Consider the following 11400-nt stretch of genomic DNA (forward strand, 5'->3'; position numbering starts at 1 on the left):
CTTTATCTTGTTAAGGAAACAATGATGGACGACGTGCCTCAATTTTGGCAATATATTTTGCTATTTTCTATTTATTTAAATAATTTTACAAGACCTTCAAATATCAACATTTAAAGTATCTAAATTATAAGAAAAATAAAACTTGTAGTTAGGCAAACGTTGGGAGAGATTAGGTTCTGTCCTCCATGGATAAAACATACAGTAAGTCCAAGTAATTAAGTTTTTTGTTTTATTTTTTATAACTAAGTATTTGTCACTTTAGAATAGTCAAAAAGGTTGTTTGGTTTGACAGTAGAATGACAGTGGACAACCAAAACCGTGGTGAGACCATGAAAAAATTAAAGCAGCTGCTAAGTGTTTTTCATTTACTGTGGTTTTGACCACAATTATGATCCACCATACCACCACCCCCAAACACACTGAAAATAGCTCTTGCATTTAGAAGTAGCTAGTCCAGGTTGAAAAACGGGAATTGTAGAGAGATGACAAAGTTTAAGCATCTCAGTATTGTTCATTTGATGATAATAAATTATATATGTGCCACAAGACAGCGTAACTCAGAAGACCAGCAGCTTATAGTTTTTCAAACTTTGATGAGTCATAATCAGATTTCCTGCCAAAGTTAAGCCTATTTTAATAACTCGATCAACTAGATTTAAGCCCCCCACTCCACCCACAAACACGCGCGATACATGGCTTGACATTTGAACAATTTTCTTATATTTTAACTTTTTTTATTTTGTTGGTTCTAATTTCAATTTCAAAATGGATGATAAATTAAAATGAAATTTTGCACGTGAAAAGTTATACAATTTTGTTACTCCCTTCCTTCCTTGAATCTATCAAGAAACTGGTTGAGTGTATATTTTAAAACCTAAAACACTTATGATATATACTTGATAGTTGATACGATATTGATCGCTCTCAAGTCTAACATAGTTAAAGTCACTGACTTTCAGAGTGAAAGTAACAGTTATTAACTCCCTCGATCTTTTAATACTTTTATTATAAAATGGATTTTTTTTTTCAAGTAGCTCATTAAATAACTTGATTTATTTTATATCGATTGCATGCTTGGAAATATATTAAAGTTATTTGTTCATTTTTAAAAATATTATTTCTGAAAATATAACATTAGAATGTCATTCTTGGATATTTTTTTAAAGTGTGTTTGCTTAACAATTAAAAATAATTGAAAATCAACTTTTACTTACAAGGATGACTTTCTGTCACGTGAAAATAAACTTTTTTTCAACTCTCTTCTCGGGTATTAAATAGTGGATTAACATGAGAAAATGACTTTTCCAGGAAAAAAACATATTTGTCACAAAATAAATTTTCCAGCCTCATATTTAATTTTTAGAATAAAATGATTATCTGTTAAACAAACTTTCACTTAATTTTTTAGAATTATATATGAAACATGAAAAATCACATAAAAAAATGTGAAATCAAACGTGCTAAACATTACTCCTGCAAGACACGAGTCGTTTTCCAACTTCATTGCTTTAAAGGAACTCGCATATCACCCTGCTAGCTCCTAGCTATCATATAGGAACGACCAAATAAGAATCTAGAAAGTGTCGAATTCATCAACCAAATAGCTATCATAAAGACAAAGACTTGGTGCTTAGTGTGTGAGCAGCGGAAGGAAATAATGGCCATGTGATAGGGTCGGTTATATATTAAACTAAGCATTAATGATTTTTGTGTTAAGGATTTGGTTGTTGGAAACGTTTTCGTCATCCTTTTATGGTTTGGGTTCATAGTGTATTGAAGTGAGAAGCTAAATTGTGGCCAAAACAGAAGAATTTCCTAAAAGATGAACGTTGGAAATAGGAAGGGAAGGTATTGAGAAAAGTAACGGGCTAATTAAGACTGCTTCTCAGTACCTCCCCTTGTCTGCTTTGCTTTTATATGCAATTACGTGTAAGGTATAGATATAGTGTGGATCTTTTAATTTCTTATTCAAGAGCTAATAATTTTGAAATACTAGTACATAAGTATTATTCATTAAAGAACACAGTAGTATATTTCTTCTCCAGATTTTTTTAAAAATACAGTAAAATAATTATATTTCGTTTTCTTTATGTTTCAAATTATTTTTCGTTATAAATTTTGTCACGTTTGTTCTGTGATGGAAATGTTAATTAATGTATTCTGAAAATTTCTGTCTCAAATGACTTTTTTTTTCTTATATTGATATTGAACATGAAAGGAAAAAAGAAAAAAAAAAGATGAGGGTGAGATATCTAAATGTGTCATGCTTCTATATGTAGGGGCATCAATGGATTTGCTACAGGCTTTCGGGGAGTTTGTGTTGCCAATTTCTTTGGACCTGACAGATCAATTTTATTTAATGTTGGACACAAACTCGTTCTACTGAGGTGTCCATTAATTATATTATATACTACTACCATATAAGTTATCATATTAAGATGTTTTTTTTTTCTTTACTGATCAGCTTATTGTTTTAAATTACATTTTTCGTTTTTTTTTAACTACCGTAATTATCACCTTTAGCTTTTCAGTGTGATCTCAAGATATCCCCCATAAACTTACATTTTCTGTTTACAATTGAGGATCTTTACATTTACATTAGACATATATTTATCTCTGTGAAAACAATTACACACATGTTATTTACATTAGATTAAAGATGGTTATGCTACACATCTAGCAATCATCCACAGACCACACACACCATACATGTAGAGGGAACTTTTCCTTAAAAACTATATCGGTTTCATACAAAGAATAGTAACATAGGGAAAGCCTACAACTGCAAAAGGTAAAGTTTGAGTAGGAAAGTAGAATATTCATGCCCATATACGTATCTATAGAAAGGACCAGGATCGAGACTCATTTTGTACATGGGTAGAAATTATTTAATTTCGATATGAAAAACATTTAAATTAAATTTAGATAAAAGCATACATAAGTTAACACGAGAAACAAACACACCAGTTACCGATTCATAAAGAATAACAGTGTTGTATTTCTCAACTGGCGCCCAAACTCTAAACAAAAGGGCCAAAGCCCAACTAAGAATGGCCCAATCAAACTCAATGTTGTACCATAGACTACAGAAAAAAGTGTCGGAGAGGCTTTTTTGTGGGCATACCCCCAAAAGGAGTTACACAAAAATGCTAGTTTAAATGAGTTCCCCCTTTTGGCTACGGATAATAAATTTTAGCCATTAGATTAATCTATCTCAATGGGTTATACAACTGTTCATCCCCAAAGCAATTAGAGTGAAAATAGAAGAAAATCCCAAAACGTGGTGGCCTACGATGGTGGGCAGCAATGGTTTCTAGGGAGAAATTTGTAGGAGCAATAATATGGTGTAGAGTACGTAAGTATGACATATGAAATGAGATTGATCTAGTGGCTCAGAGTTATGATTTAAAATGGACCATTTGAAATACTGATATACTGAAATAGTGACCTTTTGGTATAAAATATAAACTACTATTCTCTATTATCTTTAGAAAGATAATCTTATTCAGTTTAATTGTGAATGTGATTTTTCAGAGGTTAATGAATTAAATATTCAATTAAACTCATTTACTTAGATTTGCAAATAAGGTTAATGTAAAGTTTGACTAAAATATTTACATTCCCAAGTTTATTTTTTGATGGCCAAATATAGGAATTAAAATACAAATTATAAGACTAAAAAAATCACTTTTAAACTAGATGGATTAAAAGATAATTAAAATGTAAATTATAGGAACTAAAAAAATCATTTTAAAACTATAAAGACTAAAACATATAAATGATAATGAAACTATAAGGATTAGATGAGTAATTAAACTTAATTTTAACTAATACTATCAATTTTAATCATTTATTATAATGAAACACAAAAGATTTGCATACTTTAGTACCTCTATAGTATATGTTACACTTTAGAGGGTCTTTATTCTTAAAATTTTATATTTTTATTTAATTATAAATTAAGATAAATTTATTAATTTTTATAATAATTATCTTAATAGTTATGCTAGTGGTATTTATTTTTTATTAATTGACAGGGTAATTTTGTTTACACATGCATAGTTATTAAATTCATAAATTATTTACATTTTTAATATATTAATATTTAATTATGAGAATATATTAAATTTAATATATTATGCGGTGATATGTAGCATGCTTTTATATATAAAAGCACGTAGGTATGTCTCCTTTTAAAGAAAAAAAAAAACTCATTCGGATATTATCTTTTACAATATATATAAGATATATTGTATATTCTGAATCGTGGATTGTTATTTTGTTTGTTTGGTTTACAGTTGGCAATGAAAATAGTATAATATGGATATTAAAAATTGATTTTGTTCACAATATATTATTCTGGAACAATCTTATGTATTTTAATTCAATTATGCCTTGAATAAAATGATTTTAGGAAAAGTTAAATTTTTAAAACTTTTTTATTAGATAAAATTGATTATTTGTGAAGCTTACAAATTATATTTTATCATTACTCTAAATCTAAGGACAATAATACTTTATTAAATAAGCAAAAGATGTTTTTAAAGATTAAAATAATGTACATAAATACAATATTTTTTACCTTGAAAAAATTAATATTTTTTATGGGGGTACTAATGGAGTATTTGGTTTTGTACTATGAGGAGGGTTTGTATTAGAGAAATCTAATATCCTCTTATAAATATTTTTATGCACATTCCTAGTGTTTTATAATAAAAAAATATGTTTAATGACTTAAAAAAATAAAAATATATTTAAAATGTTGCATCCACCACCACCACCACGCTTCTCGTTCGTTTCCTCTGCCTTTCTCAGAACGTAAAGAAAGAGAGGACAAACCGTGATTGGTTCGATTGCATGTTGCTTCTTCTATTCCTTATTCTCTTCTAACAAGCAACTCAAATAAAATCAATATTTGACTAAACGTTCTTGGAGGCATCAGTAATAAAACAAAATTATATTCAATTTCATATCGTATAGGAAAAAAATTAGTCTATACCTTTTCTCTTTGGTATTCTATTGTCTGTACTTATATCTATTTGCTAGTGCCTAATATACGTTTATATGAATCACTCAAACAACACAAATTAAATAAATGAAAACAGAAAATTAATTTAAAAAATATCATGTAAAAAAAATCAATTTAACAAGTAAAATATAAAATTAAACTAATTGGGTAGAGAAAGTATTGTCTCTCCCCCACTTGTCTCATTCCTCAGGTATGAAATAACTTGTTAATATGGAAAAAATAGTAATAATTAAATTAATGTGAGTCAGGTTTGGTGGAAGAATTTAACTTTCATGATTTTTTTATGGAAACTTTCATGATTTATTAGTATAAATTTACACTATTAATTAATTAAAAAATAATTACAAATATAAATTTAAAATAATTATTAAAAAATTAACAATATTACCATGCATAATAATAAAGTATGATTAAATTTAGATGACAATATTTAAATTAAATTCTTAAATTTTTATTAGAAGAAACATTGATGTATAATAAAAAATTATAAGCATTTATTCACTTTTTCTATCTTATTTTTCTATTTTCATCATATTATTTTTTATTATTATTATACCTTTTCTCTTTTCTTCTTAGTTCTAAATTATCTTCTCTTTCCACTAACACTGAGGACAGACAGACAATTATCTTGATTCCACATAATGAGTGTGTATCTTCTTTAACACTAACAGTTCTAAAAAAAAATTATAGACAAAAAATTAAATGGTAAAAGAAAATTTAAACACAGACACACACTCTCTCATATAATAATAATAATAATAATAATAATAATAATAATAATAATAATAATAAATTTCTAAAAAATATCCAATAATTAAATATATTAATATAAACAAACCCCTCACGGGTGTAGAATTCAAATATTTTGTGTATAGGCCTAAAAAAAATTGTTTTGAGTATATCTCTTTTCCATATAATATGCTATTGTGCTTTGAACGGTTTCGTTTCCTATAAAGAAGTACCTGTTTTGAAAAATATAATAATAAGGCTATGACTCAATTCCACGTTTGCTCGCAATCAAATATTATCCATCACCAACACCAACTATGAAATAATTAGTAATAACTTGTGTTTCTTAATTAATTAATTTAAGATTTTAATTTTGAATATAAAATAAATTGTTAAAAAAATATTTATTTTTTGTGTGTCAAGTGAATATTAGTCTCTGTTTTTAATGAGATTGATTACTTTGCATCGATACAGAAAAATAAATAGATATTATCAATCACTTTAAAAAATTATCCATTGCACGTATAGTATTTTTTCTTTTAAAAAAAATCTTATGGTTTAAAACTTTAAATAGAAGTTACGATAAATATATTTTTCTCCAAATTTTCTCAATGAAATATCACTATAAAAAGTATTATGTATCAGTGGTTGAGGGTTGAGTTTATCTTTATTGGTATAAATTTATCCTATAGAAATTAAACTATTGATATAAGTTAAATTTTGTGAGTCTGTATTGATATTATAATGATCTATATTAAAAATTAATTTTATTGATATAAAACAATATATTTACAATATTTATGTAAACAATTTAACTATTTTTCATTAGATAAAGATTGAAAGACTGAAACAGTTTAATACGTAACTTTTTTTGGGTCAACACATGACAATTTTTTTTTATAGTATATCAAATGTCCTTTATTTTTTTAATACAAGTAGAGTTTTGGCGATGGAATGGAATTCCGAAATAGAAGGATTTGGATATAGAAAATGAAGGTAAAATGGCTTTTGATAGGTGTTTAACCACATATTTTTTTAAGAAAAATGTCAAAAAAATAAGTATTTGTTTCGTCGATAGGTTTTGTCTAAGGTAAATACTGACCAAGTAACTAATATTTCTAGATAGTAGTTAAGAAATATTTTTTAATAAAAACATTTTTGTTATATTTTAATTTTTATACATAGTAAAAATCTTTACTTATAGTATCAATCAATAGAAAATCATGATAATTATGACTTTTTTATATAATTATTATAAAAAGGTTATATGGTATTTTGTATTTAAATGAAAGTGTTAAAAAAAAAAGTATATTGTTAGATTAGTCACTCTTTTTTGTTATTATAAGTAGTCCAATTTTTTAGGTCAAATACAAACTTTTTGAAAGCATTTATGTATAAACAAATAATTTAAAACATTTAATGACCTATAATTAACAAAACAACTTTCTTAATCGGCCATATTCATTCATGAACCAGTTAAAGAAGTTCCAAAGTCCAAAGTTCGTGAATAGTAGGAGATGCTACTTACGAGTTTTTTGTTGTTGTTGGAGAATAAGCTATACAAATGGTAAATTCTTGCAAATAATGCTGTTCTATTTCTGTCATGTAAAATAATCCATGAAATTATGAAAATAAATCAGTACTGTGATTTTTTAATGTGAAAAAAAGGCATATTTGGTAACCAGCTTGGCCGTTTTGTTTCCCCTGATTGTATTTACAATGAGTTTTTCATTTTTGATGTGTGAAAGAAAGATCCTATACGAATGCTCGTTTCTTTTCTTCCCTTGACCGTTTCCCATGCACTTTTCTCTCACCTTACACAGTTAAACACTTACCATATTTGTTCCCACTCGTGCGAATTCAACTCTCTGTGTTAACACACTCAATTTAACCCACTGTTTTTCCCCCTTTCTGCATAAAAATCTTTAGTTGTAGTTTACTATGGTTGTCTTCATCAGACAAACGAGAAAAGATATTTTATTTGTATCTGCTGCCCTTTCATTCCTCCAAGAAAGATATATATAATCTTCTTCTCTTCTCCACTCTCCACTCCAACCACCTTATCTCTCATTATCCCTCTCTGTTTCTTTTCTTCAACTCTTCCAAGGGAACTGAGAGAGCTAGAGAGAGTCATGGACGCTGTTCTTCAAACCAGAGGCCTTCTTTCTCTTCCCACAAACCCCATTAACAGAATCTCACTCTTGCACCCTTCACATGGTTTAAGGCACAGACTTTTCTCTCCAAAGCCAAAAAACCTTTCTGGGTCTTCTCTTTCCTCTAATGGGTTCCCCAAACTCTCACCAAAAGCCAATGTCTTTGCCCAAAGGGACAAAAACAAAAACTTTTTCTTGTGCAGGGCTGAGGCTGCTGCTGCTGCTGCAGCCTCCTTTGGGGAACCAGGAAGTGAGAAGCCAAAGCTTTTGGGTATTGAAGTTGCCACCTTGAAGAAAATCGTGCCTCTGGGATTGATGTTCTTTTGCATCCTCTTCAACTACACCATCTTAAGGGACACAAAAGATGTGTTGGTTGTGACGGCCAGAGGAAGCAGTGCTGAGATCATACCGTTTCTTAAAACCTGGGTGAACCTTCCAATGGCCATTGGGTTCATGTTATTGTACACAAAGTTGGCTAATGTGTTGTCGAAGCAGGCTCTCTTCTACTCTATTATTCTTCCCTTCATTGCATTCTTTGGGGCCTTTGGTTTTGTTTTGTACCCTCTCAGCAACTATATTCACCCTGAGGCTTTTGCGGATAAGCTTCTTAACATCCTTGGCCCGCGGTTCCTTGGCCCTCTTGCAATTATGAGAATATGGAGCTTCTGTTTGTTCTATGTCATGGCTGAATTGTGGGGGAGTGTGGTGATTTCGGTGCTGTTTTGGGGGTTTGCCAATCAGGTTGTTTCATTGTTTGAACTTTGAGCTTACTTTGTTAGTTGGTAATTTGTTTCTGGCTTTAATTTTGTTATAGTATTTGTTGGTGTCGTTATCATCTTAACATTTTTTAATTTTGGTATCTGAACATGGCTTATTGATTTCATCATCATGAATGGCTGTTGTTTGTTGGATTGTGTCACTTTTCAGCTATTCGTTTTGGTCATATTCATTTGTATGCTGCTCCTTTCTCTATAGCTTAGCCGCTTAGCTTTTGATGAGTCCCTTATATGTTATTATTTCTTGTTTGTTTAATTCATGATAGTTACATGCTTGTTTCACTTGTAATAATATGGATACAAATCTTATCTGGATAAGATGCAATCATGTGATGGCAGGGCATGGTGTTGCATCCTCTAATTTGATATTTTAAATTCTAATTTTGAACTGCTTTATGTGAATTCTAATGAATATAAGGTGTAAAGATGAATATGATGCTAATATGATATGTGGTTCTTCTGCTGCTTTGTGAAGGAGAATGCTAATATTGATTTTTTTTCCCCTTTCCAGATAACTACCGTTGATGAAGCAAAAAGATTTTATCCTCTATTTGGACTTGGGGCCAATGTAGCCCTTGTGTTCTCTGGTCGGACAGTGAAATACTTTTCTAATCTGCGGAGTACTTTAGGTCCTGGAGTTGATGGTTGGGCCATCTCTCTAAAAGCAATGATGAGCATAGTTGTGGGCATGGGAGTTGCAATCTGTTTCCTGTATTGGTGGGTGAACAATTATGTTCCTCTTCCTACACGTAGCAAGAAGAAGAAGGTATTTTTTTGTGAGACAGATATACTTTAGGCATATAGTTTTTCTGCATTAGGCTGGTTGAAGCATGCCCGTTCTGTTGTTTTCACTGTTTGCATTTTTCTGTTTTATACTTGAGTCTACTAATTTAGTTGTTGAGACAGCTGAAAGCAAAGTAGAAGCTTTCCTCGGTTTTTTGTAATGTTTCATTTGGTGTTAAATGGTACAGGGAGTTTAAAAAACTGGCTTTCAACATGATATTTAGATGAGGCGTCATTTCTGTAGTATGATTGACTCATTTCTTTGTGTGCATGAAATTCTACTAGATATTTATTTGGTGTTATCCCCATTATTATAAATATGTCAGGACATATGAATTCCATTTTTTTTTACTAATGTTTGAAATAGCATAATTAACATTTCACCTTGATATGGATTTTTCCAGGAGAAGCCCAAGATGGGAACAATGGAGAGCATAAAGTTCTTGGTGTCTTCAAAATATATAAGGGATCTTGCCACTTTAGTGGTCGCATATGGAATTAGCATTAATCTTGTTGAGGTTACATGGAAATCAAAGCTCAAAGCTCAGGTAACGTAAAACCTTTCTTGCCTTTGGTTTTGCTACTGGACATTTCATCGTGCTCTCTCTCTCTCAACCTCTGCAATTTGTGCAGTTTCCTAGCCCCAACGAGTACTCATCTTTTATGGGAGACTTCTCAACTGCAACTGGAATTGCTACATTCATAATGATGCTTCTAAGTCAATTTATATTTGACAAATATGGATGGGGAGTTGGTGCCAAGATCACCCCCACCGTCCTGCTATTGACAGGAGTTGGTTTCTTTTCTCTTATATTATTTGGCGGCCCAATTGCTCCTGTTATTGCAAAGTTTGGAATGACTCCACTGCTAGCTGCTGTATATGTGGGTGCCATGCAGAACATATTCAGCAAGAGTGCTAAGTACAGTTTATTCGATCCGTGCAAGGAAATGGCCTACATACCCTTAGATGAGGATACCAAGGTTTGGATTTTTATCTGCTACAATCATTTGTGCAAACTTGACCACGCAATCATGTATAGATTGTTAAGACTGTTTAAGATAAATTTGATCATGACCATCTATTTATGGTTTTATGATCAAAGGTTAATTTTTTCACACCTGATAAGCTCTCTCTCTATATAATGTTGCACTTGTAACCCCTTATAATTGACTTGTGTTAAATTCCCTTTGCTGCAGGTCAAGGGAAAGGCAGCCATTGATGTTGTGTGCAACCCATTGGGGAAATCTGGAGGAGCTCTGATTCAGCAGTTCATGATCTTAACTTTTGGTTCACTAGCTAACTCAACCCCATACCTAGGAGGGGTCCTTCTGGTGATTGTTCTTGTCTGGTTATCAGCGGCCAAGTCGCTTGATACCCAGTTTACTGCATTGCGCCGAGAAGAAGAACTTGAGAAAGAGATGGAAAGAGCAGCAGCTGTTAAGATACCAGTGGTGGCCAAGGATGAGGATGAAAATGGTTCTCTTAAAAGTGTTCCACTGTTAAATCCAACAGCTGGTGACTCCTCAAGTATATTGAATTGAACTCAACTCACAGTATTTAAAGCTTAAACTACATTGAATTGCAAGGCAGGAGGAGTAAGCCAAACTCATGAGATTTGTTAGCTCAAACTATTTGTTGTAGGTCATTATCTCATCTGAGTTTGATTGTCACTTTTTTTCCAAGTCTCATCATTGTTACTTTTGTCCCCATAGATAAATGATTATATTCTCTCAATGAAGCTTTCTTGTTTTGTAGCACATTAAAAAAAATAAAATGAAAGAATGAACACATTTGTAAATTTTGTTTCAAATAGATATGCTCAATGGTTGGTTACAAGGTTTTTTTTACCACGAACAAGATTCAAATTCGAAATCTTATTTAAAAGGATTGAGTGCAAAATTATCCCAACCAAGGACTTGTTGGTATGTA

General features: G+C 30.7%; 1 protein-coding gene across 1 annotated transcript; it reads left to right on the plus strand.

The window, feature by feature from the left end:
- The first annotated feature begins 7504 nt into the window (after positions 1-7504).
- Positions 7505-11205, plus strand: LOC100775892 (ADP,ATP carrier protein 1, chloroplastic). Its single transcript, XM_003546148.5, has 5 exons — positions 7505-8652; positions 9199-9453; positions 9875-10018; positions 10104-10451; positions 10668-11205. The coding sequence occupies exons 1-5, from the start codon at positions 7891-7893 to the stop codon at positions 11010-11012; spliced, it is 1854 nt and encodes a 617-aa protein (XP_003546196.1). The 5' UTR covers positions 7505-7890; the 3' UTR covers positions 11013-11205.
- The last annotated feature ends 195 nt before the right edge of the window (positions 11206-11400 follow it).

Source organism: Glycine max, chromosome 15 (assembly GCF_000004515.6).
Source record: "Glycine max cultivar Williams 82 chromosome 15, Glycine_max_v4.0, whole genome shotgun sequence".
Lineage (NCBI taxonomy): Eukaryota > Viridiplantae > Streptophyta > Magnoliopsida > Fabales > Fabaceae > Glycine > Glycine max.